Consider the following 15,516-nt stretch of genomic DNA (forward strand, 5'->3'; position numbering starts at 1 on the left):
ACATATGAAGTTCAACCAGTCAAGAATAACAATGCTTGTCAGCAAAACTAACTGGCTTACCTTTCAACTGTACTGAGAATATCTATAACCTTTCTGCAGAGAGGATTTTAAATGAGGATTCTCAGTTGGACTCAACATCATAGAGCATTTAAAGGTCAATTTAAAATGGAGTTTTCATTCCTAATAGCCCTTCACTGAGATTTTTTCTGCATTTCTTTAAAAAAAAAATTTGTAATTACAGAGTTCTTATTCCTTGAAATAAAAAAAATTAGATTTCAGTCTTCATTTTTATTACTTTATCACACATGCAGTAGTTTCTTAATTAAAAAGAAAACATGAGCTAAATAAAAGTGTGCTGAGAAAACAATTAACTTACCTCTGCTTGTTCTGGAGTTTCTCCTGCAAAGTAAAAAATGTAATGTTCTTCACTAAAGTGCTGAACCACTATCTGAAAACAGTTTGGCCTTTAAAATATAAACAGAAAAGTTATTAGGAAGCTTAACAGAAAGCATTAAAACACACCAACTTAAAAAAATCACAACATATAATTATATGATGTATATCAACTGACATAATTCTTAATTTAGAGAACCAATACTCCACTGTCCAGATCATTACTGAAAAGAAAACATCAGCTGCATATATTCTTAAAAACTTGTCAGCACCAATGAAATTTAATCAACCCTTCAAACTTTAAAATTGTCTTATCCTAGAATTGCATATACCTAATCTAAACTTTCTAAAGCAAAATGATGATTAAACAACTAAACAGTGGCATACAGTACAAATTAGTTCTTGTCCTCCCATAGTATGCACCATATTAGAATTCATCTGATGTGGAAGTACATTAGATAGTTTATCTTTTTTTGAAGACAGGTTTGTTATCTTTCCAATTAGACTTGAAAATGATTTTAAAATGTTAAATAAATGCTACCCCAATGTTCATAGCAGCAATGTCCACAATAGCCTAACTGTTCAACAACAGATGAATGGATGAAGAAGATGTGGCACCTATATACAATGGAATATTACTCAGCCATCAAAAAGGATGAATACCCACCATTTGCATCGACATGGATGGAACTGGAGGGGATTATGATGAGTGAAATAAGTCAAACAGAGACAGACAATTATCATATAGTTTATGTCATATGTAGAACATAAGGAACAGCACAGAGGACCATAGGGGAAGGAAGAGAAAACTGAAGGGAAAGAAATCAGCAAGACAAACCATCAGAGACTCTGGATGCCCAGAAACAAACAGGGTTTCAGAAAGAAGGGGAGGTGAAGGGATGGTTAGCTGGGTGATGGGGCAGCCACGTGTTAAGGAGGGTACGTGTTGTTATGAGCACTGGGTGTTACATGCAACTAATGAGTCATTAAACACTACTAATCAAAACTAATGGGGGGGGGCGCCTGGGTGGCCTTTGGCTCAGGTCATGATCCCAGCGTCATCGAGCCCCGCATCGGGCTCTCTGCTCTGCAGGAAGCCTGCTTCCTATTCTCTCTCGCTCTCTCTCTCTGCCTGCCTCTCTGCCTACTTGTGATCTCTGTCTGGCAAATAAATAAATAAAATCTTAAAAAAAAAAAAAAAACTAATGGTGTTGGCTAATTGAACATAATAAAAAACAAATAAGTAAGGGCTGGGCAGCTCAGCCGGTTGAGCGTCTGCCTTCAGCTCAGGTCATGATCCTGGAGTCCCAGAATTAAGTCCCAGATCAGGCTCACCCTTCACCCTACTCGTGCTCTCTCTCAAACAAAATCTTTACAAAATAATATAAATAAATCAATCAATAAGGGCCTTCATGCTTTTGAAACTCAAAACTCAAATAATGATATTCCTATTTCGGGCATTAACCAGATTATCTTTTACTTCAGTGTTAGGAGGCCACAACAAAATACCCAGAGTACAAGCTTAATATTTATTTTAAAAAACTACCCTTTCAGGGAACCCTCCTACACTGTTGGTGGGAATGCAAGCTGGTGCAACCACTCTGGAAAACAGCATGGAGGTTCTTCAAAATGTTGAAAATAGAACTACCCTATGACCCAGCAATTGCACTACTGGGTATTTACCCTAAAGATACAAACGTAGTGATCCAAAGAGGCACGTGCACCCGAATGTTTATAGCAGCAATGTCTGCAAGAGCCAAACTATGGAAAGAACTTAGATGCTTAGATGTCCATCAACAGATGAATGGATAAAAAGGTGGCATATATACACAATGGAATACTATGCAGCCATCAAAAGAAATGAAATCTTGCTATTTGTGATGATGTGGATGGAACTAGAGGGTATCATGCTTAGCAAAATAAGTCAATCAGAGAAAGACAACTATCATATGATCTCCCTGATATGAGGAAGTGGACATGCAACATGGGGGGTTAAGGGCATAGGAGAAGAATAAATGAAACAAGATAGGATTGGGAGGGAGACAAACCATAAGTGACTCTTAATCTCACAAAACAGACTGAGGGTTGCTGGGGGGAGGAGGGTTGGGAGAAGGGGAGTGGGGTTATGGACATTGGGGAGGATATGCGCTATGGTGAGTGCTGTGAAGTGTGTAAACCTGGCAATTCACAGACCTGTACCCCTGGGGATAAAAATATATTATATGTTTATAAAAAAAAAAACTACCCTTTCATGCTTTGAGAATGCTATAAAAGAATACAAGTACAAATTGGAAACTTCAGCTTCTGAAAGTGGCTTGAATCAGACTGGCCTTCCCAGTTCCATAAAATATAAATAAAACAAAAAAACAACTGTTCAAAATCACTGGAAAACGAGAGCAACTCAGACTTGGAAGGTCAAGATCAGAGTAAGTGAGCCTGAACTTCACAGCTTTTTCTTTCAAGGCACTTGCCAATTCCTAAACTGTGCAGGGCAGGAAGCTGAGAAACCTTAGCAGAAGGAAACAGCATCTAAGAGGTCCAAAAACCAACCATCACATTCAGCAATTTCATACCCAGAGGAGAGACAAATGACTTTAGGGCCTTTAAAAGAGAAGGCTTTCATCTGAGACCCCTACCCATGCCTTCAAAATAAGAGCAAACCAGATAAACAGAACAGCCTTCACCAGTATGTCCATTTGATCCCTGAGGGACTTATCTGGCAAAAGAACAGTCCTTTCTGGAGGCAATAACGTTATCCATAGCTTCTACAGTTTTTCATACACAACGTCCACCATTCAAACTAAAGTAGATACAACAGGAATCATACTCAAACGACTGAAAAGCCAATCAAGGAAAACAGAGGAAAAGGAAAGACTTACATATAAGCTTCTACAGTTTTTCATACACAACATCCACCATTCAAACTAAAGTAGATACAACAGGAATCATACTCAAATGACTGAAAAGCCAATCAAGGAAAACAGAGGAAAAGGAAAGACTTACATATAATCCAGATACAGCTGTATCATTAGGAACAACTTTCAAATAACTGTAATTAAAAGGCTTAAGAAAACAGGTAAACTAGTGAATTTTGAAGCCAGCTAACTATATCTATAGAAGAACCAAATGGAAACTCTAAATTGAAAAATGTAATTAATACAATTAAGGGTTCAAGAAATGCGTTTAACTGGATGGAATGGAAGACAAATCAGAGTATCTAGCCTAGAGCACATAAAGCTCTTTCCCACATAAAGGGAAAAATATATATAAAAAACATAAAAAGCTATATAATAGGCACATGGGGCCTAGTAAAAGAGATAACATGCTGGGGTACCTGGGTGCTCAGTTGGTGAAGCACCCAACTCTGGATCCTGGCTCAGGTCATGATATCAAGCCCTGTGCCGTGCTCTGCACTCAGCCAGGAAATCTGCTTGAGATTCTCTCTCTCGCTCTCCTTCTGCCCCTACCCGCGCTCTAAGTGAATCTTTAAAAAAGATATAACAGGTAACATGAATCACAGAAGATGAAAGAAAATGTGGCAAACTACTGTTTAAAGAGATAGTAACCAAGACTTCTCTGAAACTCACAAACAACATCGAATATCAAACTGAAGCAGCTCTGCAAATATTAGGATAAAGTTTTTAAAGAAAATTTACTGTAGGCATATTTTTGTTTAACTGCTGAAAATCTAAAGAAAAATCTCAAAGCAACCAGAGAAAGATGAAATACAATACACCTCAAAGAGAAAAAAAGATGTATTATCTGTAAAAGAGAATAATCCAAAACAAAAGACTGGAAGGCAGAGAACGTTCTTTAAAATGCTGAAGAAGGGTGCCTGGGTGGCTCAGCCGGTTAAGCATCTGCCTTAGACTCAGGTCATGATCCATGGTCCTGGGATGGAGCCCTGAACTGGGCTCCCTGCTCAGCAGAAAGCCTGCTTCTTCCTCTGCCCCTCCCTCTACTCAATTTCTCAGTCTCTTGCTCATAAATATATCAATCTTGAAACACTGGAAGAAAATAATTGCCAACCTAAAATTTAATTCCCAGTGAAAACAGTTCTAAATGAAAATAATAAATATTGCCACAATGAAAGATTCAGCCCATGAAAAGATGTAAACATTCCCACATAAATACTCACTACAGTAACTCCTATCACTGAAATATCTTTCAACCTGTGCTTCTGAAATTAATATATTTAAAGTAAAGCAATATTAAAAGTCATAAGTTTAGTATAAAGAAATAAAGTGTTTAGCGACCTCAATACTGAAAATTTGGAGAAACTGAATAGCTGCGCAACTAAAGCCTTCAAGAACACAGGCAAATGAGCAAAGCTATCCAAACGTTTGTTCACCATGGCCAGAGCAAGCATGCTATTCACCTCTGTTGCAAGGAGTTGCTAACATTCACATAACATTTCATTCAAATGCAGGTCAGTCAGTGTATTGGGTTCTATGCATATACAAAGCAATAAATATTCAGCGCCAGTCATATATTTCAAAGAAAAAGATAACTGCATTCATCCACAATTTCACCATTAGTACTGTGATATTTGCATTCTATGATACATAATTTAATGCCATCCTATTTTTCACCAGTCCTATCTGGTACAGGTGTCTGTTCATTTCCTTGAAACATACTTTGCTGATGCTGTTTTTCTTGGGATTCACTCTTTCTTTGTACTCCCCAACTCTTTCATAGTAAGGCTCTCAAAAACACAGCTGATGACAGTAAACTAGTATACTTTGGAAAACACTCAGTTCTTTAAAACGAAAGACTTGTACCTTAGTTCCCATGAACACAACTTTTTCATACCAGGTTTAGACTTGGTATCATTAAATACAATACCAGAGTCTTAAAAGCCACCCTCAACAAGAAACTGCCCAAGAAGCAAACTGTGTTCCCATAGCAAATGGTAAATGTGCATTTACTGCTTTTCTGCTGCCTGAAACTCCTTTCTTGATGTTAACCATAATAGAAATAATTTGATCTCTTTAAACTGCATTAAAAGACCTGACCTTTAACTCTAGCAGTCATTTTCTTTCATTGGCTAGGGTAACAGTGACCTTTCTTTGTGATACTGCAAACTGATTTTTGGTCCACTCATGCCTATTCATAGAAAGTATGTCATAAATAATGTTATAGCTTTTTCCCCCACCCAAATTTACCCAGATGTACTTTTATTAGTCCTAATAATGCTTTTAAGATTCTTGTTATTCAAATTTTACATATCACCAGGGAATCATTTTTAACCTGATTTTTCAAAGCTGAATTTCTGCTTTGAATCCATAAACTATCAGAGCACATTAATCTATTTTTGCGTTCTAATTCTGAGAAGTTCACCCATTCTTTAATCTGCAAAGCATGAATCAATCGCCAAGCAGTATTGTTTCATTTAGATTGTAAACTTCGGCAAAACTCTGCTTCTGGACAACTTACAGACTCTGGTATCACAGAACAGTACAGGGGCATTCTGATCCCATTTTCTCCCATAAAACTGAAAACGTGCAGCTGAAGCAGCTTGCAGTTTAGTAGCATCTATTTTGTAATATTTCACGTGGAATTCTGGTCTACAGACTTTTACATGTAAGGGTCTCTCTGTATTGCTTTATTTTCCAGAATGAATTTCTGACGTAAAACCTTTAAATTTTCTATCATGAAGCTTTTTCATTCATCATCAACTTAAATACTATTTCTACAGTATCTTCTTTGTTTCAAAGGATTCATTTACTGCTTTGAATACTTTAATAATTTCCTTTGGTATTTCTTTGAATGACCAACAATTTACTTCCAAGCACTTCTCTAATGTTTGCAGACTCATCGATATGCAGTGAAAATGTAATCTCTGGCTCTGTACATAGCCTATCATTTGTTCACCAATGCATTTACTCATAGTACTATCTGAACACAATCTAATACTCTTTGAAAATAGTACCTCTTCTCTTTCTTTTGCTTTTTGGCTTCAAACATACAATTGGCAATTTCCATGCAGACTGATTAAACAAGCAAATTCTCCAACTCTGTGTGAAGCATCCTGGCTTTAGCTTTAGCTATTAATTCCAAGATCTCCTAGCAAACTTCCCAAGTAGAATCTGACACTGTAGAACAGATCTATGGAAAGGAGGGGATTGGGAGGGGAATACGGGGTGGAGGGACTTTTATTTAAAACTTAGTTCTTCAGTGATATGGTGCCAACACAATGTGCCTGGCATCACTGATTTATTCAACTTCTATGCAAAATATTTAGGCTGAGGAAAAGAAGATTTACTGGATTTAGTTATCCCAATACAGTTCTTAAGTGGCCTAATAGGTTGAATTTTTTAAATGAAGGTTACTGTTTTTATCTTGTCATTTTAGTGACTTTCCAGCTTTAATCACCAAATTGTCCTTGATGGTGGGGAAATAACTATACATTAAAGCCAATCAACGAAGTAACAATGGAAGAAAAAAATCTACATATCTTAAAAAAATCTGAAGTTACATTTTTTGAAGATCTCCCTTACATATTTTATAATATGAAATGTTGAAATCTCAAACATTTAATATTTTTATTATACTAACATTTTTATAACCACCAATCTCTCAACAGACACCCATAACCTATTCATGGCACGGGGTGGGAAAGCTCTGATACAGTTTTCTAAATGAATTTAGACCCATCTTCCAAGATTCAACTTAAGAACCACCTATTTCATACTACTTAATTCAATAAGCTTGTTCCCAAAAATCTCTTCCCCGTGCAGGTATTCAAAGTACAAATAAACCATGTTTGGTGGTGAACAGTGTGGTTGTCTCCCCAGCATCCACTTCCCTCTCGTACAGAGGGTACAAAGCAGCCTTACTATTTCAGTGGGATCATCTTCAAAAGGGCTTGGGCACCCAATGGCCTCCATTTATGAAGGGAACCCCACCTTTGCTACTTGAGGGAAACTACAACTACACATTGATTGAGAGGTGGCTCAATAGTGCATTCTCAGGATTTTCAATCATTACTGGAGGCAATGCTTACTTTTTCCTTCTCTGGGTATTTATGCCACTTTGCTACCATGAAAGAAGCTGTTTTGTGAGGAATAATTCAGTAAACACAAAGGCAGGTAGAGCAGAAAGATGAAATGAAAAGCAGCCAGAGGTATGATCGAACCACACCCGAAGGCGAAGAGTCTCATATTGTTAAGGAAGGAAAAACAAAATTTAGGAAATCCTATGTTATCCAAAAAATTTTTGCTTGTTTTTTGGAACAGCTGTTTTTATGAGATATTAGGAAGTGTTTGAAAAAAAAAAAGGGGGGGGGGATGGGGAGAGTTATCAAGGTCAAAGATTCATGAAATACTTCATATAATAATTCCCTCTTAGTGATTCAGAATATAAACACTGGCAGAAATTCAAAAAGTCATGCTTTAAGGATAAACTATGTGTTCAATTCAGCATTTCTCAAACCATAACCATTTAAAAAACTGACTATTAAAATTATGAGTAACACTAATGCGATATCCTAAACACAGTTTGGAGAAAAGAAATGACAAGGTTGTAGTATGTTCCTACAGCTATTTGTTTTAAACTTTCCCGAACTTAAACAGGATAAAGCTGAATTTGCTTAGCAGAAATGCCATCCTGCAGCAGAGAAACAGTTGTAAAAAAAAAAAATCTGTGTTTTATTAATACCAATATGTAATAAAAATGGTCAATTTATCTAAAAGGACTTTAGAATGGATTATTAATAATACTAATAGTGAAAGGTAAAGAAAGGCCTTGTTTCTGATCAAAAAATGAGAAGTAATCAAGAGCTGGATGTGTCTTGTGACAGTCAGGATTCCCCTTTAGCTTATATATTTATATTTATTTTTTGAAAAACTTTGAAATTAATGTAAGAAAAATGTTTCAACTCCAAATCTGAAACACTCCCCTTTTCCTACTGAAGCAATTATTTTTTACATTAGAATTCTTAAGGTCAAATGTTTTGAGGAACCGGCCTATCAAGTTTGTAATACAACTGAGTGAACTCAGTACTATAAGATGCAATGAATTAAGAGAGAATGTGATAAAATGGGAAAGAGGACAAGACTCAAAGTCAGTCACTCAAAAGACTGCTGGTAAAGGAGAGAGGAAACATGCGATATATAGGTCATGTTTCACTACAAGAAATGTCATTCCAAAGATTTCTACATAATACCAAAGTGGGATTTCATGCACCGGTTAGTGTAAAATAAATAAGGAAGACAGATATTACCCTAGAAAGTAAATCTGACATTTTCAGATGGTTTTAGGACTCTCAAAAATCCAGTGGCGATGCTTTAAAAATCATCTGAACACATCCATACTATTTTATTATTAAAACAATCCCAAAAGAAATAGGAAACCAATTTCTTACCTGCCAAAGAGACTATCATGAACAACATAGACAGAACATACACTGAGATCTATTAATCCTTTTGGTTTGGTAGCTCGTTTTTCACTTTCAAAATAAATAAGTTGGGCATCACTGCCCTCTAAGATAAAATATAAGTTTTTCCACCGTTTTCCTTTGCCTGTTAAAAAATAAAAAAGGGTGCTTTCCATTAGCCAAATAATAAATTATAAAGCCATGTCTGCGTGTGTATACACACACATAGTCAGTAACATACCAGTCCATACAAAATGAGAAAATGCCTATAATATTTATCTGTAAAAACGTGCCTTTTCTTACACGGCTTGTTTTAATGAATCACAGAGTAAATGGACAACAGTACCATAACTGTATCTTTCCAAGTTTCATCAAGATAAAAATCTTTAAAATTCCTGCTTAGGAGTAATTTTTTTTTAATTTTAAGAAAATACTCTTCTACCCCACACCCTACCAACCAACCTCCTATCATTTCTTAATGTTAATCTGAGGCAAATCTATAAAACAGAAACATCTAAACAATAATGTGACAAGTGTCATTAGAAGTCTCTCTTTTAAAAAAAAATAGTAATAATGAAGTATCAGGGAGAGAGTGGGCAAAGAATGAAATAACCTGACCTCAAGAATGAAAGAGAAACTGGAAATATGTAAGCTTGTGTCATTAAACTCTGCTTGAAAATGTGGGCTTAATATACCCAGACTCCACATTTTTAAAAATTTAAACTCAATTCATTAACATGTATTATTAGTTTCAGAGGCAGAGGTTATTGACTCATCAATCTTATATAATACCCAGTGCTCATTATATCATGTGCCCTCCTTAATGTCCATCACCCAGTTACCCCGTCCCCCTGGCGTCTCTCCTTCCCAGCAACCCTCAGTGTGTTTCCTATGAGTAAGAGTCTCTTACGGTTTGTCTCCCTCTCTGATTTCATCTTGCTTTGTTTTTTCCTTTCTTCTTCTATGATCCTGTTTTGTTCCTTAAATTCCACACATGAAATAGATCATATATAATTATCTTTGATATATTTTGCTTAGTATAAGCATAGTTCTATCCATATTGTTTCAAATGGCAGGATTTCATTTTCTGATGGCTGAGCAGTATTCCACTGTTGTGTGTGTATATGTGTACGTGTGTGTGTGTGTGTATGTGTGTGTGTGTGTGTATGTGTGTGTGTACACACATCTTCTTTATCCTAGAATAGATTTTGAAGGATGCTTAGCTACAAAAGCTTTAAACAAGGGTCAGTTACTAAATATTAGTGGAAAATACTGAAATTGAATCTTTCAAGATAATACTTACCCTTTTTTAGAAGATAACCTTTTTTAACAATATTTTTATAAAACGCATCCTTTGTTTTTCGACGAATTGTATTATAAATTTCCTTGCCATCCACTGTATCATTGAGTACTTGTTCTTGATCCTGAATTTTTAAAAATATTAAAATTATTTCATGAATTCTTGATGGAAATAAAATCTAAATTACCAATTAAACGCCAGGTTGTGTGTCTGTCTAGAACATTTAAATAAAGTTTTTAAGGCTAAATTCTAAAATACGTAAGTTAAGAGATCCTTTGCTTTTCAAAGAAAGTCTCAAAAATACAGTTTTGTTATGTTGCCTTGTGTTATAGCAAATAACATGGACAACATGAATTGGTCCCAAGAGAACTGATAAACTGGGAACCAGTTCAAACATAAAACCAATTCCTATTTGCTTAGGCACAGTTGTGTCTGTGAGAAGCACTAGGTGAATGCAGAAAATTGCACGCAGCTGATATGAGATGCATAAGAATATACAAAACACATCTCTTGTACCTCACAACCCTCTCCACCCACTAAGTGTTATATGCCACACCCACCCATCCATCCACACAGGGTATTAGAATACCATCTGATTTCAAATAATCTTTCTACCACTTTACAATAATCACAACCCTTCTGACAGCCTCTTTGACAGGTAAACTTCAGGTCTTTTACAAGGTCAAGGCCCATATTTATTATAGTAGTTAAAGATTTCTTAACCATTTAACACATATAAAAACTAGCCTACATTTTATTAGGTTCTTATCTTTATATGTTACTGATGCGGTTCTTGAGTGTTGTACCCCTAACCTTACCTTCCTGTAACATTGTGGTCTTTATTCCATGGTTTTATGTAACTCTGACTTTAGGAATGGAAGCGTGTCTCTTAACTGCTAAATCCTCCCAAGTAACAAAAAGAATTCTGATGTCAGGAAGAATCTACAGAGAAGAGTATCTTAATAATGATCTTTTCAAAATAAATCAGTCATCAGTATTACCACGGGGATCCACTGGATTCAATTTCAGTTTCCTAGTTTCTTTTTTGTGCAGTTCTTACTCTTTGCTAGGATTAATATTTTATGACTGTTTTCTTAGAGACTTCATAGGTCCATCTGATCCTCTTATAAATCTAAGATATGAGATTTTCAAAAATTGTATTTTTTCCTCTATCTTAAAACATTCTGTTATTTCATCATCCTAGGAACAATTTTCATCATTATTCAACAATTACTTCTCAAGTATGCTAAAGAGCAGGGGTAGGCAAGCCATGGTGCAGGTTCCAAATCCAGCCTACTGACTGGTGTTGGACATAAAATTTAATCGAAAACCCACACTCGTTGCTTTATATTTTGTCTATGGTTGCTTTCTCAGTACAAAGGCAGAGCTCAGCAGCTGAGATGGAGACTGAAGGCCTGCAAACCCTAAAATATTTATTATCTTGCCCTTAAAAGAAAAGTTTGCCAACCGTCACAGGATGATGCAAGAATGAAATACACTATCTCCATTGCATCATACTTTGTTGGTTTGTGTTTGTTTTTTTTTTTAACTGTGTTACCAAGTATTGCAGCATCTTTCAAAAGAGTGTAAAAAGCCCACCTGTTATCTTTTTATTAGTTTTCATTGAGCACAGCCCAGAACCTTTGATTTTCCACTAATATCAAAGAGAAAAAAATTGACATAGAAGATGTTTGACAATTATTAAAAGAATCAAAAGATGAATACAAAGAGGCAGCAGCACTTTGTGATCTACTGTGATGGTAAAATTCATTTTTGATAAGCAAAAATCTCAGACTGCAATTCTTCAAATGACAGTATCCTTAGACTTCCCTCAAACTCAAGAAATACTGAGTAAACGATGTATTTCTAGCAGGGGGGGAGAGGAGGGGAATATGTATTGTGTTTCTGTCTAGTCAGTCATTTAACAGCAAGGATGTCATCATGCAATATTTTGTGATAAGAATCTAGGCTGTCCTGTTTTGCTAAAAAGAAATAAGGGTTCTTTAAATTTTTATGTTTGTGTACCAAGATTCACTTAATATGATCTGTAAGTGGACAAAAGGTACTTTGTATCCAAAGGTTGTAGAAAGAAACATAGAAATTTCAAAATTCACCACATTTATCACTGTAACTGATGTTTAAAAATCTACACAGAAAAATATTTTACCCTTATGAAGCAAAGAAGACAGTACCCTCCTAAAAAAATAATAAGCCATCCAAGTTTTCAAAATTATTCCATTCGATAATTCAAGTACATGAACAAAAAGCAAGAATCATAAACTAAAACCCAGTGGAGAGATATTTACATCTGGAATCACTACTGTATTCTGATAATGAAAATGTGGGAAGAATAACCAGAGTAATTATACAGCAAGAATTAATTAGAGATGTATCAGAAATCTGGAGTTAGGATTTACAAAATGGTATCATGCATGACAGTGGATTAACAACTGCTTATTTCAAGCCTTTATAACCAAGGAATATGGGAAAACATTTCAGTTTCCTATGTTTAAATTCTTATTAAATTTTCTAATGGCCTTTTTGGACTATACCTTTATTCCTACTTCTAAGGATTATTCATAAAAAGACTGAAGAATAAAAAATTTAAAAGGATACACTGGACCCAGATGATAAACAGTAATGACTGCTTTCCTGGTTACATAGATATGTACTTAACAGTCTTTTATTCAATGATGATAATATTTAGGGGCACCTGGGTAGCTCAGTTAAGCGTCTCCCTTCAACTCAGGTCATAATCCCATACTGGGCTCTCTGCTCAGCAGGGAGTTCCGCCTCTCCCTCTCCCTCCGTCTTCCCCCAAATAAATAAAATCTTCAAAATTAATAATAATGATGATAATATTTAGTATTAGCTACAGAACGGGGCATATTTACATTTACATTTTAAATGGATCTCTCAGACTGCTGTTGTGCAGCATAAGGGGCAAAGGTGGAAAGAGGTAGACCAAAGTCAGATTCTGACGGTGGTCACGTGCTACATTTGTTTGGAAAGCAGAGGCAGTATGACATTCCCAAAAGTATGGATACAAAGCATAGGAGAGAAAGAAGAGTCAAGGACGACTCGATGCCCTAAGTCCTTACCCCTCCACTCTCAATTTCCCTATCATACAGTAGAAACCTCATCAAGTTGTTGAAAATTAAATAAACTAGTAAGAACAGTGTCTAAAACACACTGCTTAAAAAATGTTGCCTATTTTATTGTGGGCTGCATTGTCTCAAAAGGCTCCTTCTCTTCTAATGTCTGTCTTGAGAAGGATTAGCTCTACAAAGTAAGCACCTAGGACAAAGGAAGTACCTAAGACTGCTCTTTCCATTCCAGAATCCTACTCTGAGTGAAGGTATGCAGAGTCACCCCAGGGGGAGTGAGCTAATAAGTTTTTCCATTAATAAAAGGTTATTATTATACTTTCTCTTCTGTCCTAGTATCCTGCTGGGAAGGATAGGTAAGTATCAGGATTCCCAAACTCCTATGGTAACCTACTTTTTATGCCAGGCCCTAATTAATAGACTTGAAATAGATTTAATGGTTTTTATGTAGTAATCAAATTGCTTTCTAATTGGCATCAGTATTTCTGAAGTATTTAAGGCATTAGTTGGCACTTTTGCAAATGACAACAATTTGGAGTTTGCTGAATTATGAGACTGCAACACGGGAGTGCAGCAGACTATGTATTTGAAGTACTTCTTAAAACAATCTTATAACTTAAGTATGAAAGTTTAAATGTTAAATACCACTTACTGTGCTAAGAGTTTTTATTCTAAAAAGTAAGTTTTTCTTAAAAACCTTAAATTAAAAATTCTAAGCACAATTTCAAGATGGGAAAATGTACGACTTAATTTGTAGACAAAATGTGTAGACTTCTCAAACAAAATCAACAAAAGCCAATATGAATTAGAATTCAGGATACAGCAGTAGGACACAGTGGATAAAGGCACCTCCGACCCCTAATAAAACGACCCTGAGCAGTGCTTCTAGAAGACGAATACCACACTATGTGATTAAAAGAAAAAAGCCCGGGGTGGGTGGGGGGGGGCGGGGCAAATACATGATCCCAGCATCCTGGGATCAAGCCCTGCATCAGGCTTCCTGTTCAGCGGGGAGTCTGTTTCTCCCTCTCCCTCTGGCTGCCACTCCTCCTGCTTATGCTCCCCACCACGACTGTCAAATAAAAAAATAAAATATTTTTAAATAAAAAGTTCATTCTAATATGCACTAAGAATAGTGAACAATGTCTGCCAGAACTGCCAACAAAAGCAAGACTTCAGGGCTGACTATGGTTATTAGGATTTCTTAAACTAGCAGTGCTTGCCTAGAGGAAAGGGTGGACATGGAGAGAGCAACAGGCACAGTGAGAATACAAAGGGGTTGAAGTAGGTGCTTCCCGCTGGAGAGCCGACAGTCATTGATTCCGTAACACAGACCCACTCCATGCCCTGGGAATACAACAACACCCCTGCTGTCTGGGACCACACATTCTACTAGCAAGTATGAGGAAATGAAGCTGTATTCAGTGTGACAAGATTCTTCAATTGATATTAACCATCAGAATAATGATCCCCCACCTCTGAAACTGCTATGAATAGCAGGTACAACCATCTGAAATTAACTTGTTAGAAGGAGGAAAAACTGAAAAGCTACAGACATAACTATGGAAGTGTAGCTGGGCACCCAAAACCTTCTTTATGTCCTTGGACTATCAATACCTCCATTTCCCACATAGAAAATTCTTTATCACTCTTTTGAAACACCTGTTCCTAACCTCTGCTACAAATGTTGCCCACCACTCTTCAGAAAGTATAAGAAATACAGAGAATAAGCAATCACACTGTGCATTAAGCAGCTAAGATTCAAGAGGCCCCCTTGCTCAAGACCCATCCTTTTTCATGTATTGGGATTTTAACTACTCTTGCCTTCCCTAGGGCCGCGTACATCAAGTACTGCCACTACCCCATCTCACCCACCCCTGTCACTCTGCTCGCTACTAGTGGCTTAATGCAGAATATACAGACATGCACAAAACTCTCTCAACCATAAACCTATAGCCAAATAAACAATGAAATAAAAAGTTTAAACCCCCCTCAGCCCTGTATCTTCTTCTGGATTTCATTTTTATCTTATCTACCAAGCCCACCTATGTAAGTCCAGCTGTGACTGATCCTTGCTGTCTCCATTTTTGCCTCCAACAAGCTCACTCCCTGACCCAAAGTAACATGGCTTCTGCCCCACCACTCCTTCTATTCTCAAAAAGCCACAGAGACTAGAAGCAACATAAATAAAAACTAAGTGTTTCTCTTACAATTTACTTTCTGAAAGAATCTGAGTAATGGCAGTTTTAAATTTTATCCAATTTTAAATGCATGAATGTGTGCGTAAAACATACCATCAAAATGCATTTTAAAATAAAATGCTTATTACTGCAAAAAGA

The 15,516-nt window shown here is 36.3% G+C and overlaps 1 protein-coding gene across 2 annotated transcripts in view; it reads right to left on the reverse strand.

The window, feature by feature from the left end:
- The window catches only part of RASA1 (RAS p21 protein activator 1), a 121,364-nt gene that overhangs the window by 21,906 nt on the left and 83,942 nt on the right, over window positions 1–15,516 (reverse strand). For both annotated transcript variants that reach the window (XM_082725841.1, XM_082725842.1), the window contains exons 10-12: window positions 10,074–10,194; window positions 8,759–8,915; window positions 377–464 (exon numbers count right to left, since the gene is read on the reverse strand). In XM_082725841.1, the coding sequence (XP_082581967.1) occupies window positions 377–464; window positions 8,759–8,915; window positions 10,074–10,194 (366 nt within the window). The remainder of the gene's footprint in view (window positions 1–376; window positions 465–8,758; window positions 8,916–10,073; window positions 10,195–15,516) is intronic.

The sequence above is a fragment of the Mustela nivalis genome (genome assembly GCF_964662115.1).
Source record: "Mustela nivalis genome assembly, chromosome: 3".
Classification (NCBI taxonomy): Eukaryota; Metazoa; Chordata; class Mammalia; order Carnivora; family Mustelidae; genus Mustela; species Mustela nivalis.